The 15,315-nt window shown below is 42.8% G+C and overlaps 1 protein-coding gene across 6 annotated transcripts in view; it reads right to left on the bottom strand.

Annotated features, from left to right (window-relative positions):
• Positions 1–15,315, bottom strand: part of DYM (dymeclin) — a 351,209-nt gene that overhangs the window by 254,543 nt on the left and 81,351 nt on the right. For all 6 annotated transcript variants that reach the window (XM_049620093.1, XM_049620087.1, XM_049620091.1 and 3 more), the window contains one exon: positions 10,884–10,956. In XM_049620093.1, coding sequence (XP_049476050.1) covers positions 10,884–10,956 — 73 coding nt within the window. The remainder of the gene's footprint in view (positions 1–10,883; positions 10,957–15,315) is intronic.

Genomic DNA, 15,315 nt, shown 5'->3' with positions numbered 1-15,315 from the left:
CGAGCCCTGCATCAGGCTCTGTGCTGACCACTCAGAGCCTGGAGCCTGTTTCTGATTCTGTGTCTCCCTGTCTCTCTGACCCTCCCCCATTCATGCCATCTCTCCCTGTCTCAAAAATAAATAAACGTTAAAAAAAAATTAAAAAAAAAAAAAATCAAGGGGGCAGATCAAATAAACTCAAATATCCATTCCGTCTTTTCGTGGTTTCTTAAAGAGCCAGTGCTCTACATGTAACAATGCATCAAACGCATCAATAAAATATAGCCACATAACTTCTTGAAATGGTTATATGGATGTCCAGACTCCAATTATGCCAACTTAAAATGTTGCATTCATAAAACAAGAATCAGAGGAAAAAGAGTTCTCAGGAATTGAAAATGACTGCTAAACCATCTCGTAATGAGAAAATACATGTAAGAATCACACTACGATTTCCATTTTTAACTTACAAAAAAGTTTATGCAATATTGGCGAGGCTCTGGTAAATGATTTTGGTGAGACTATAATTGGTATAATCTAGGGTGCCTGGGTGGCTCAGTTGAGCGTCCAACTTCAGTTCAGGTCATTTTCTTGCAGTTGATGGGTTCGAGCCCCACACCAGGCTCTGTGCTGACAGCGTGGAGCCTGCTTGGGATTCTCTCTCTCTCCTCTCTCTCTCTCTCTCTCTGCCGCTCCCCCATGCTCTCCCTCTCTCTCTCAAAATAAATAAATAAATTTCAAAAAATAATAATTGATATCATCTCTTTAAGGGACAGTTTGGGTTTTTTAACCAAATTTATATTCTTATCAAATTTTAAAATGTACACACTTAATACCAATTCTAAAACTTATATGATGGCTATATCTGTACACACGCATGAACTTAATTTATGTACATGTAGTATATCACAACAATGGAATATTATTTGGTGCTAAAAACGAATGAGCTATAAAGCCATGAACATGGAAGAACCTGAGATGAATACTGCTAACAAAGCTAACTGGAAAAGGCTACATACTGTACGGTTCCAACTGTATGACATTCTAGAAAAGGTACAACTAAGGAGACAGCAGAAGGATCAGTGGTGGCTACGGGATGAACAGGCAGAGCACAGAGGACTTTCAGGGTAGTGAGTCTACTCTTATAATACTATTAATGGTGGATCCAGGTCATTTCCCGTTTGGTAAAACCCATTGTACGTATGATGCATGAAGAGTGAACCCTAATATGAACCGTGACTTTGGGTGATAATGATGTGTCAATGTAGGTTCCTCGACTGCAGCAAATGTCCCGCTCCGGGGTGGGATGTTGTAGGGGGGTAGGAGTGCTACACAAGTGCGGGGACAAGGATTAGATGGGAATTCCCTGTATTTTCTGCTCAATTTTGCTGTGAACCAAAAACTGCTCAGAAAACTAAAGCCTACTAATTCAAAGAAAAAGAAATAGCATTATTTAGAAATATATATACATAAAGGTATAATAACGGTAAAGATTTCTATAAACCACCCAAACAGTTAAACATCAAAAATGACTGTCTCTGGGGAGGAAAGAAATCAAAGGGATAGGACAAACAGCATTTGTTCTCATCATAAGCCCTCTGTGCTGTTTTTTTCCAAAGCCATGAGCACACATGGATTACCATTAAAATAATTCCATCAGGGGCGCCTGCGTGGTTCAGTTGGTTAAGCGTCTGACTCTCGATTTCAGTTTAGGTCATGATCTCTCTCTCATTCGTGTGTTCAAGCCCCGTGTTGGGATCTGTGCTGCCAGTGTGGAGCCTGCTTGAGATTCCTCTCTCTCTCCCTTTCTCTCTGCCCCTACCCTGCATGCATGCACACCCTCACTCTCTCTCAAAATAAATTAAAAAATAAAATAAATAAAATAATTGCATCAGTATCAATGGCTAGTATTAAATATCCACGTGTAATGTAATCTGGATTATACCTGAAAAGAAATTAACTTATACCTGTCAAGAATTAACTTATATAAGTGACACAAAATTAAAAAGAAAAAAAAAATCAATTCTTTGCTTGAAGAATTAAACTTTGCAATTATTACTATCGAACTTCCTCATTCATACTTTGCTATCCGTGTACTAATAACAGCAAGAGGAATTAACAAATGTATTCCGTGCCAGTCTTGGGTTTTATGACAGTAAAAATTCTTTGAAGGCAGAGAGTCAGTGTTTTCAGGGCCACCTAAGAATCCTGCAAACTGACCTTAGGAAACGCATATCCCTTCTACTCTAGGGACATCATATAGAAGATGAAAGAGCTAGGCTAAAGAAAAGCTGAATTCTCATTCTAAAAATCCAACGATTATCTGGCTCACAACCTGCAAGGAAAATATGCAAACAGGCAAAATGATAGCCAGGATTCAGGACCCCACTTCTGCTGCTGCTAATCTTTCCCACCAAAGGCCAGGTTGGCACCAGTCCTCCCGGGCAGCCAAATATGACAGAAACTCCCTTCAGTTCCCATATGATTCAGCCTTGTTCTCTGCAATCTCAGACATCATGTGCCCTCTGCCCACTATACTTGTTGGTGACCCAGTGCTGCTCCTTTTCACTGAGAAGTCTAAAATAGGAAAATTAACTCAGAGAGCAAATGTATTCAGTGTTTTTCTTGAGTACTCAGGATGCATAAGACGATACACTTTTATAATCCTAAAGCATTTTAAAATGTACAAAAGCATCTTCAAGTGCACTGCTCTGGCAACACAGTAGGCAGTGAGAACACCAGGCAGACCTCATCCCAGGTTCAGGGGCTCCCTCTCAGCCGCTGGCCACTCCACTGCATCTAAGGACATGATGTACAGCTTGGCTGTTCCTCCAACAGCCACAGGTGTTGATCGCCAAACTGATGCACTTCAATTTCCTTATCTAAAATGCTGAACAGCTGAACTAGATGTCTTCAAATGTCTTTTCCAAGTATCAATTTCTGGTCTGAACTATTACCCCTAACTTTAAAATGAGAAAACTGAGACATGGAGGACTTCGCCTGTTAGCAGAAGAGTTGGGATTCAAGCCCGATCTTCTGGATTCAGAATTAGTAATGTCTTTCCCTTACCACACAGTATGTCCTATACTTCTCAACAATCAGTTGTGCAATTATAAGCAATCTGAGCACATAACTCATAAAATCAACATGATTTGTGGTACTGGAGGTGTTTTAGTCAGACTTCCATCAACATGGTAGACCTCTACATATTTTTTAAAAATTTAGCTGAGAACCCCCCTCCTCGCCACACCAGACTTCAGTAAACATGGTCAAGGTTTGGATATTTTTTAAGAACTTAACTGAGATCCCCCCCCTCCTCACCACACCAGAAATCAATTTTCAAACTAAAAAGCTGTTGTGAACTTAATATATAATACTGTCTTGGCATATGAAAATGCTATCACCTTTAATTCGGAGCACGTAATGACAAAAATCCCTAATTCAATCAGAAAGCCATACTAGGCATTTCCCTACAGCACCTACAACTTAAATGCGGACTTGCTCTTTCAGCTACCTGCTCTGCTGAGGCCGGATGTGGAGAAGGGTTTAGGTGTTAACATGCGGGGCTTCTACAGAAAGGCATTTTGTCGATAGTCTAGCCCTTCACTGCCAGCAATGGGTCCTCTAGTTCCCTCACTGTCCCCATCAACTGTAGACTTCATAAAGTAACTGTTCATGGTTTTTCACACTCTCAAACCTTCTCAATGGTAGCACCAAAGTTTTCGAATTTTCCAATTTTCCACAGTATAACATCTAAGCCAATATCATTAGTTTATGGGTCAAATAAATATGCATTTCATATCATTTTATTACATTTCGGAAACCCTATGGATAAAGTGATTTAACAAATAAGATTCTTATTCAGTTTCATCCCTTCCCAAACACTTCCAGAATGGATTTTAGAAAAACAGCTCTAAAAGTACCTTCTTTTACATCTTAATAAACAGAGAACTCTAAACATAGTCAAATCGTCAGTCTTTCTAAAATTCAAGTCTTTGCCCCATCAAACAACACAGTCCATCCCTAATCTCCCACAAACCCTCTGCTCTAATCAAGCTAGTGGACTTATGAGGACGCCTGGGTGACTCAGTAGGTTGGATGTCCAACTCTTGATCTCAGCTCAGGTCATGACCCCAGGGTCGTGGGATTGAGCCCCATGTTGGGGCTCCACACTGAGCATGGAGCCCCCTTGGGAGTCAGTCTCTCTCTCTCTCTTTGCCCCCTTCCCCACTTGAGCTCTCTCTTGCTCTGTTTAAAAACAAAACAAAACAAAACAAAACAAAACAAAACAAAACAAAAAACTAATGCACTTATGATTCCTCAAATTCATTATTTACACTCAAGAGGCCCTGGGCCGGCTCCTCTCTGGCTCTTCTTCCTGGCCACTGCTAATCACGACAGCCCCAATGACTACAGCAGTCAGCACTGCGCCTCCTCCTGGGCTCTCTTTCTACGTACTTATCCATCTCCAAGCTCTTCAGAAACCACACCTTTCTTTGTCCAGGGCCTAGTAAAGTATAGACACACGGCATATTCCCAATACGGGTTTTTGAGAATGAACTTAATGAAAGAGAGATTATTATACTGTAAAGGGATAATCTGAGGACTACTGAGATATAAAGTTGACTGTCCCTAAACTCAATGGTCTCAGACCACTCAGCATTTATAACTAATCTACCATTTCCTTAAATACTGTCAGACGTTATTTCTCCGTGTTTCTGTTTCTATAGCCCCCTTCCACTACTAACGTCTATAGGACACCTAGTTTCTATAATACAACGCACCATCTGCAAAGGGCTTTGAGCCACTGCATTTGCCATGGAATGTGCCTTAGCACAATACTGTCTGCATACAGACTAGATGAGGACAGACAAAATGCTTTCAGCACACTGGACAGGTTGTGCCCCTACTCTCTCAGCCATTTGACAAATATTTGCCGAGAGCCTACCATGTGCCGGCTGGCCTGAACACTACTGGTAACAGCACTGAGCAAAGCAAACGCAGGCACAGGAACGGTCCTGGTTTTCACGGAGCGTTCCTCCTAATCTTATTTGAGGGAAACAAGCAAGAAGAGTAATGGCTAATATGGAAAGTAGTGGTAAGTGTCGAGTAGAGACAAAAAACAAAGCATGACGACAAAACAGAGAATGAGAGGGGTCCTATTTCAGGGTGGTCAGAGCAGCTGCTTCTAAGAAGCAGGCCTCCTCGGAGCAGAAGGAAGCATGATGGTGAGGACACGAGCCACGCGGGTACCTGAGGGGGGATGTTCAAGGCATAAGAAGAAAAGAGGGCAAAGGCCCTGGAGACAGGGAGTGGGCTGGCACGTCCTAAATTAGCAAGGACACCTGTGTGGCTGAAACTGAATGAGTGACACGGATGAGGTCAGCGGAGAGCGTCAGCACCCCCCGTACTCGAGCGGTAGGCAAAGTCACACTGCACGAGTAGAGACACCCAGAAAAAGGCAATCGATTAGGGGTATCTCATCTAAAAGAAGAATGTTCTTAGATTAAATCATAACTGGAAAATCTGCAAATCGGGGCCAGGCTGAGAATTAAACAGCCCTAATCCTCAGCGAGTTCACAGGTTGATAAAGAGAACACAGAAATGGATCTCAGAAGAAGAGGCTGTGCATCCGACCTGGGGCCGGTGGGATGGCCCACTTGGAGCCAACCTCACCGGGACCTGTATGGAGTGGTAGCCGTAGAGAAGGGTAGGATCCGTGGTTGACAAGAGCATCATCATATACAGCTAAGAGGCATGGCTTTCACAAAAACAACACCAAAGACAGACAAAAAGACAGACAAGTTAAGAAATCCAATTCAAGGGGTGCCTGGGTGGCTATGTCAGCTAAGAATCGGACTCCTGATTTCAGGTCAGGATCGCACGAGGAGCCCCGCGTCCGGCTCTGCATTGCCAGATTCTTGGGATTCTCTCTCTCCCTCTCTCTCTCTCTCCCCTGCACGCGCACTCTCTCAAAATAAATAAATAAACCTTAAAAAGAAGAAACCCACTTCAAGTTCTCAAAATAACTTCTATTTCATAATAAGATAGCCTCACGAGCAAACCTAAGTATTGGGCCCATCCTGTATCAGATGGTACGTTACTGCTCTGCTGCTGGGGCCCTTCCAAAGCTCAACCACTGGGCTGCGTCACCCGGGTCTCATTCAACCCCCAACAGAAACACCGCGAGGACCGATTCACAAACTCTTAAGTGTTACACGTTCAACTCTGTCATGCCAAACCATTTCTTGTATTACACCCTCTATTCATGTCTTGAGGAAAATACCTTCCTCTTACTTAAGTTATTCCTTCCCAGTCACTTCGAGATCACAGAGAAGGCAGAGCAAAGCACAGGCTTTTACTGAATTCTAGTGGGATCTACCCAATATACACTGAAAAATGCCAAGTCATGACCCTGTGAACGACTTAGTCTTTATTTGAAATATATAAATGCTGAGAGGTATGGAGTAAAGAACGGATTCCTGGAAGATGTGCTATTTTAATCAGGCTTTGAAGATTAGCATCTCATACAATTATTATTTTACCAAAATATCCAACTATCAGAGAAGCAGTTTCCACTAACTCCTTACAAGTCAATCTTTATTACAAGTGAATTCCCACAAACTCCGGGAGTTTATCTAAACTACTACAGTTGATCCTGATCTCTTAATAATAAATAACCAGTTATTTTTAAAAAAAAATTTTCTGATTATTTCTTTTGAAGGAGAGCGAGACAGAGTATGAGCAGGGACGGAGCAGAGAGAAAGGGAGACACAGAGTCCCAGTTGTAAGTTGCCCTCGGTGGTTGCTAACACACTGCATTCCTCATGGGGCACCTGGGTGGCTCCGTCGGTTAAGAATCTGACAGCTCGGGTCTTGATCTCACAGTTCCTGAATTCGAGTCCCACATCGAGTGAGCTCGAGCCCTGCTTTGGGTGAACTTGAGCCCTGCTTCAGGTAAAACATGAGCTGGGTGAGCCCACTTCTCTCTCTCGCTCTTTCTCTCGCTGTCTCTCGCTCTCTCTGCCCCTTGTGGGATTCTCTCCCTCTCTCTCTCTCTGCCCGTCGCTTACACTCAGTCTCTCTCTCTCTCTCTCTCTCTCTCTCAACAAACCAACCAACAAACAAAACACTGCCTTCCTCCTGCTCTCACCTGCTGGCACCGCACTGGCGTGTTAAACATGACAAGTTACATTGAGGCTGGGGATGGTCAGGTGTGAGAGCATCCCCCTTAAGTCAGAAGTGGATCCACCACACTGCACTACGGTTATAGTAGTTGAACCATTTAAAATAGTAGTTTGGTTTCACATGGAAACCGTTACTAAGACAAACCTTCTTGTAGAATGGAGTTCCAAGAACATTAAATCATCAGAAATTGTTTCAGCAGCTGGTTAAAGCTGAGTGTACATAATATAAGACATCTGGTTGTCTGTGCATTTTCAGTTCATTTAAAAAAGTATAAACACATTAAGACACCGAAATGTTTGATATATTGCAACACTGTCTGCTTGCTCCTCAAGGGTGTTTAAGTGGCTGGTCTATTCATTGCATTGAAGGCTTATTTACCAGCTAAAGAGATTTATTTATATTTCCATCTACCCTAACTTCGCCAAGACATTTTATTAACAAAGGAGAAAAAATAAAAAAGAATGTATTCACTGAGGATATATCTTAAATTGCTGGTATTCGATAATGACATATGCATAATAGAGATGAAACTTTTAAAAATTAAGTCAAGGGGCACCTGGGTGGCTCAGTCGGTTAAGCGTCCGACTCTTGGTTTCGGCCCACGTCATGATCTGATAGTTCATGAGATGGAGCCCCGCATAGGGCTCTGTGCTGACAGTGAGAAGCCTGCTTAAGATTCTCTCTCTCCCTCTCTCTCTGCCCCTCCCCTGCTCATGCTCGCTTGCTCTCTCTCTCTCTCTCTCTCTCCCTCTCTCAAAATACATTTTTAAAAAAACATTAAAAAAAATTAAGTCAAGAACACACGAAATATCGCACGTACTATGACAAGTAGATAATAGATGATATAGGTGTTCCCCTTCCCACATTTGACCATATGTAACAGAAACCTGACCACGGTGGCTTAACCAAAATAAGTGTTTATTTTTGTCACTTAAGAAGAAATCCTAAGATAAGCCACCTAGGGCTGGTGTAATAGTTCCATAGTAACATTCATATCCCGGGCTCCTGGGACACTATTCTTCGCAGGTGGCACTCACCATAATGGTTTCAAGACGACCCAAGCACCGCCTCCGCATCCCAGGGAGGAAGAGATGGGTAACGGACAAGCTGAAGGCCTGCCCCCCTCCCCCCCCAAACAATACTGGCCATCTGTTAGAAAAAGGGCAAGAAGGGCCATCAGGAGTGCAAGGAACTGTGTCGCTCACAGAGTTCAACTTCCACAGGACCTTGTCCCCTGTACCCTTCCCCACCCGGTGATTCCTCAGTTGCCTCAGCCCCACCTTCCAAGCTGCACATCATCAGACCAAGTCCCGACAGGGTTTGGTAGTTGTCGTTTCTAAATCCAGATTACAATTCTGGATGCCGGACCTGTGCACAACAGAGGCCGGGAGCCCGTTTTCTCACAAACACCTGGTCCTTCCTGTTTGGGCCACAGGCAAGCAGCACACAGGTCCAATGATATCACCACGTTAACTGAGATTCTGTCCTCATCAATCTCAAAATCTTTATCTTTATTTAAAAAATAATTCCTGGGGCGCACCTGGGTGGCTCAGTTGGTTAAGTGTCTGACTCTTGATTTGGGCTCAGGTCATGATCTCACAGTTGTGAGATTGAGCCCTGTATAGGGCTCTGCACTGGGCATAGAGCCTGTTTAAGATTTTCCCTGTCTCTCCCTCTGCCCCTCCCCTATTTGAGCAGTCTCTCTCTCTCTCTCTCTCTCTCTCTCTCTCTCTCTCTCTGTAAGTAAATAAATAAATAAATCCTTTAAGTGCACCTGGCTGGCTTGTTTAGTAGAGCATGCAACTCTTGATCTCAGAGTTGTTAAGTCTGAGCTCCATGTTGCGTATAGAGATTACTTTAAAATCTTTAGGGGCACCTGGGTGGTTAAGTGTCTGGTTCTTGATTTCAGTTCAGGTCTTGATCTCAGGGTGGTGAGTTCAAGCCCCACACTGGGTTCCATGCTGGGCATGAAGCATACTTAAAAAAATTAAAAAATAAAAAATAAAAATAAATTTTTTTTAAATAATAATTCTTTTAAAATATGCATTCTTGGGGCACCTGGGTAGCTCATATTGAGCTTTGGACTTCAGCTCAGGTCATGATCTCGCGGTTTGCAAGTTCGAGCCCCGCATCAGGCTCCGTGCTGGCAGTGTGGAGCCTGCTTGGGATTCTCTCTCTGTCTCTCTCCCTCCCTCTCTGTCTCAAAAAAAAAAAAAAAAATTTAATGAAAAAGACTGCATTCTCAATGGGGTGATATTACCCGTAAGAGAGTGAAAACTGATTCTTCAGGGGTGAAAAAACTGCATAGATATTATAATGGTTTGTGGCCCTCCAAAGGGCCACAGTACATAAAGATACATTCAGTCTATCTGGGGTATTCAAATTTCATTTGTGGGGAGAGGCAATTTAAAAAATGTCTAAAAAGGCTTTAGAGAGACAATTTTTTTTAAACAAAAGTTGAGAGTAACTGCTTTAAAAGTAACATTTTATAGCATGCAAGAATTGCATTCGGCTGTAGTGACAGAAATCCAGTTACAATAAACAAGTATTTTTCTCACATGAGAAGGGGGTGAAAGTGGCAAGGGGGCACTGGTAGTTGATGACTTTGGTTCAGCAGCTCAATGACGTCAAAGCAGAATTTTCTGTGGGTCTCCTGACTCATGCAAAGATGGCCACACAATTCAAATTACCTGGTCCCACATTCCAGATAGCAGGAAAAAAGAGCTGTCAAGAAAAAGATACATCTCCTAGCTGAGGCAGGTGCCCTTTAAAAAGCTTTACCCAGAAGTTCTTTGGGTTTTTTTTTTAAATTTTTTTTTTAACATTTATTCATTTTTGAGAGCGAGACAGCACATGAGCAGGGGACAGGTAGAGAGAGAGAGGGAGACACAGAATCCGAGGCAGGCTCCAGGCTCTGAGCTGTCAGCACAGAGCCCGACGCGGGGCTCGAACCCACGTACCGTGAGATCCTGACCTGAGCCAAAGTTGGACGCTCAACCGACTGAGCCATCCAGGTGCCCCTACCCAGAAGTTTTATTGGAAGATGTCCCCTTACATCTCAGGGATCACACCTATCTTCAAAAAAGGCTAGAAATGGAAATCCAACCTCTCTAAAAGAGGTCAGGAAGTAAGGAAGAAGGGGAGGATGCTGGGTGGCTAACTAGCTGCCTCTACCACATACGGATTAGAGTCTCTCTTACATCCTACTTACAGAGCTCTGTAAGATATCGCTAGGGAGATTAATTCTGTGCCTACCATTTGCTCAATATTCCTAAAGATCAGTTTATTTTCCCCTTAACATAAAATTCTTATTCTGATAATGCATAGTGAGAGTATAAATATTAGGCAAAAGATACAGATGAACTCCATGGATGTACACAGAGACATACATAAAACGCATACATAACAATACTACACCAGAGGGGCACCTGGGTGGCTCGGTCAGTTAAGTGACCAACTTTTGACTCGGCTCAGATAAGATCTCATAGTTGTGAGATCGAGCCCTGATTCGGGCTCCTCACTGGGCGTGAAGCCTGCTTAAGATTCTCCCTCTTCTTATGCATCCCTGTCCCACTCGCTAGTGTGCACAGGCGTGCTCTCTCAAACAAAAACAAAACCACACCCACACCAGGACCCACAAACTCTTTGACGTGATCAATTACCATCTTCAATATACAAAAGAAGATAAAACAAATCCCGGCTGAGCCAGAACTTACAAGAGTGGAATATCAGTGATTAACTGCATCAAACAACAGAGCAATTCTTCCAAAAGATCTTCAGCGTCAGAACCTGGTAAGACACATAAATGGTTTTTTAACAAAGCGTAAAACAGAATTGAGCTTTTAGTTCAGTCTTCATTTCTAATAAGAATAACAATAGTTATGATTACATAAAGTCAGATGCTGTATGTTGACCTCTAATAAAATCCGAACCATGAGCAAGTTAGCACATACTACGATCTTCATCTAGTATAGGAATTTTGAACGTTAGCTATTAAGTATGTAACTTTTAACACATCAAAGTCTCTTATGGTTCTGTAGGGCGGCAGTTTTCAAATCTCTTATTTTACACCATGTTGTTTCATATAAAATCTTACACTAAAGTGAAATATATAAAATAGGCCAAAAAATCAACCTGCTCTAGCTACTCTGTTTGCATCACGAGTAGAATACCTATACTTCTTCTCCCCAATAAACACGTGACCAAACGCTGGATCTCCTTGATGGGCCCCAGAGCACCTTTCTGAACCCGTGGGGCTCCACAGATCACAGACCGAAACCCACCAAGAGGCCAACCACCCCTTTACAAGTAAAGAGCCAAAGGTAAAATGGCTTTCCTGAGTCACAGAGGAAGTGGCAATGGTAGGATGCAAAAGAAGCATCCAGAAGAAATGCTCCTCTGTCCCAAACTGCTCTAAGCGACCATCTCATTTCCAAAGTCAATCAAATCAGCAGCTCACGTGACTTCTGGCTGTGGATGCTACTGACACCTACTCCTTCACAGAATTCTTTCTCCCCTCAGGTCCTACGACACCTGATTTCCAATCTACTTCTTTTTCTATTCGTTCTCAGGATCCACTTCCTTAGCATTTCTGTCGACTACTGCGGTGTTACTGGCTTCCTCTCTTCCTGCTCCCTATGTCCTCCTTCATCAACCATCACTTACACATGGGCGATTCCTACACCTGCACTTCTCCTCTTGGCCTCGCCAGTGAACTGCTTATCTCTATATCCAATGGCCTACTGGCCATCTCCACCTAGATGCTTCGGTAGTACCCCAACTCCGTGTGTTCAAACCTGACCCCATCTTTCCCAATGCTTGAAATCCAACTATTCTTTCTACTTTCTTCTGGTGACTGCATCAAGAAGCCAGGGCCAAACCCAGACTATGCTCCCGTAGCTTTCTTTTTTTTTTTTTTTTTTTTTTTTTTTAATTTTTTTTCAACGTTTTTTATTTATTTTTGGGACAGAGAGAGACAGAGCATGAACGGGGGAGGGTCAGAGAGAGAGGGAGACACAGAACCGGAAACAGGCTCCAGGCTCTGAGCCATCAGCCCAGAGCCTGACGCGGGGCTCGAACTCACGGACCGTGAGATCGTGACCTGGCTGAAGTCGGACGCTTAACCGACTGCGCCACCCAGGCGCCCCGCTCCCGTAGCTTTCTTAACCAATCTCTAGGTCCACTCTAGGCAGGCACAGCCTACCTCTCTGACGGTTCCTCTTTTCTGCACTCCTCGTCAGGCTTCTGTTACTTCATCACCTCAGCTCAGTTAAACCAGCTCACTAAACTCAAACTCACTCCTGATCTTCTTTCAACTCCCACCTTCAATTTTCTTCCTCTCCAACCCAGACTCCAGCCTGCTGCCAGGCAGAGCTAACCCAACTCCTTCCTTTCCCTCTCCTGGCTTTCAACTACTTTAAGCTGAATACGAGGCATCAGAAAAAACTCCACGTGCAAAAGTACCGCAGGCCAGATGCTTCAAGACACAGGCCCTGTACCCCTTTCTACCATGACCCTTCCCCATTATTCACAATTTATACTCCAACAACACAACTTATATTCAGACCAAATCGGCTACCTGCAACACGCCATTTCATGCCTCCTCAACAACATTCCCTCTGCCGAAACTGCCCTCCGACGATAAAAACCTGACTTTTTTAAGGGCCAATTTTTATCCATCTGAATCCTCCACAGCCTTCCTCTCCTCCATAAAACCCAACTCACCTGCCTCACTCTGAGTAAAAATAATCATCTACAAAGCACCTTGCCTCATGCATGGGCCTTTCACTGCATGTGTTGGTTACATTATGCCCTGATTCCTGTCTCTATGTGGGAAGGCTCCTCCTGGACTCTGTACTTCTCGAGGATGAGGACTGACAAAGAGCTTCACACACACACCATATACACTAAAGACATGTCTGCTGAACTAAATTAACCCAGGCGTCTAGGAGAAATCTAGTGGTTATTCTGAGGCATCAGCGCACTTTGGAGCTTCAGAGTTTAGCAATTCTTTTTTCTAGACCACCATATGACCTGGTACTCAGAAATTATGAAGAAATTCCTTCCTGCCTTGCTACAAACACAACTGGAACAGTAACCCTCTGAGAGGTAAACGCAGAACTTGAAGAACATACTAAATCACACTGACCACAACGATCAGTGCTAGAAAGAACACACAGCAAGAATCAAGTTCAATAACTACCTTAAATCTATTCGAGCAGTGCCAGGCTTAGCTCAACTAGTGAAGAAAGTAAAATCTGGAGATATGTAACACTGGTCTCTGAGGCTGCACCACAAAAAGTACACGTAACTAAAATCCTTCTCATTGCAAAAGCCGTCCAACATAACCCAAGTGAGCCAATAACCTACTCCAAGTTGATTTGCTGGCATACAATCTATACCCAATTCAAGCTTGCTGCAATGTCATTCGCTGGCTCATCCTACAGAACGGAGTGACACAGACCCAAGTAAGGACATTTAAAATCAATCATTGATTCCCTGAAGAACATTTCAGACCAAATCAGCAGGCCACTTGAACGGTGTCCCCTGTTCAGCCAAGTAGTCAGCAGTCTGTTAATTACAGAATGTGAGGGAACAAATGCTGAGGACCCACACATGGTTGGATTTTTTCCTTTCAGGGGTATAAACACATCTCATTCTCAACTCTTAACACCCTGAGGAGGACTTTGTATTCTATGTCACGTGCCATCCAAATCCTGACTTCGGCCAAGATTATAAGCGTAGGTCAATTAAGGAGTCTATTCACAGCTTTGTCATCAACCTACCAATGAAAATGACGATAAATACATTTCATGCAAGTGAAAGGTACCATTTCAAGGCCAAAACTCTAACAGAAGACAAGAATATGCAATTTTCAGTTGAAATCTCAGACAACTTCCACTTCCTAAAACAAAATATCCCTACAGAATACCATATTCTTATGTCTGGGACTAATCTAGAAGCAGATAATTGTGTATCAAGTGAAGACGGACAAGATCCGACTGCTTACCAGATCTGATGTCCAAGCAGTGTTTCTATCACTCAGCTTTCATTTGAGGCCAAATATCTTCCTTAGTGCCAATAAAAACAAGTAGATATAAACTCACCTGCCAAAAATTATAGTACCACTCATGCCTTTCTCACAGGAAAGAGAATCTAGAAAGTCCTTGAAATCTTCAAGTCAGTGGCAAAGTAAATTGAAGTTCTATGAGCAAAGGACTTTGAAGAGATTCAGTGTGTTTACTATATTGTGAAGTTTTATACCCAGAGTTTTTCTCTCTTAAAGAGTTTTAAATTGCCTCTTATAGCTTCAGTCAAATAGGCTCATATTTTCAATGTTAGCTTCTCTGAGATAACATTCATAGCTAATATTTACTGAGTACTCTACCCTTTGAGAGGCACTGTGCCAAGCATTTCATTCCTTATTCCACATTAATCATGACAATAGCTTTTTCTGTTTTTTAAGATTTTATTTTTATGTAATCTCTGCACCCAACATGGGGCTTGAACTCACAACCCTGAGGTCAAGAGTTGTACAGCCCACCAACTGAGCCAGCCAGGCACCCCGCCTGACAATAACTCTTCAGAAGTAGATATGATCATCACCATTGTATTACAGACAAAGAAACCAAGGGTCAGAGAGGTCAGTTTACTTACAGTAAGTGGTAGAGACTAGATTTGAACCCAAATCCAGACGGACTCATAGAAAGAAAAAAAAAAAAAAAAAAACAAAGAAACAAACAAAAACATTATGAATGATTTTTAAAGACCTGTTTCTACACAAAGTTGGAAAAAACCTGGTCCAACAACCCATGATTCACTGAAGACCCTAAATACAAACCCCTGGTAAATGAATGAGGGGAGAGATATGAAATACCCTGTGTTAGGTACACATGAAGGTGACATGTTACACATTCATGAATGCATACTGGAAGTCTTTGATTTAAATATCCCATTTAGAAGGGCACCTGGGTGGCTCAGTTGGTTGAGTGACCGACTCATGATCCCAGAGTCGTGGGATCGGGCCCCACGACAGGCTCCACACTGTGGAGTGTGCGTAAGATTCTCTGTCTCTCTCTGCTCCTCTCCCCTGCTTGTGCTCACTCTCTCTAAAAAAAAAAAAAAAAAAAAAAAAAAAAAAAAAAAAAA

This window comes from Panthera uncia (assembly GCF_023721935.1).
Source record: "Panthera uncia isolate 11264 chromosome D3 unlocalized genomic scaffold, Puncia_PCG_1.0 HiC_scaffold_8, whole genome shotgun sequence".
Classification (NCBI taxonomy): Eukaryota; Metazoa; Chordata; class Mammalia; order Carnivora; family Felidae; genus Panthera; species Panthera uncia.
Note: the sequence above shows the minus strand (reverse complement) of the source record. Positions and strands in the feature narration are given on the sequence as shown.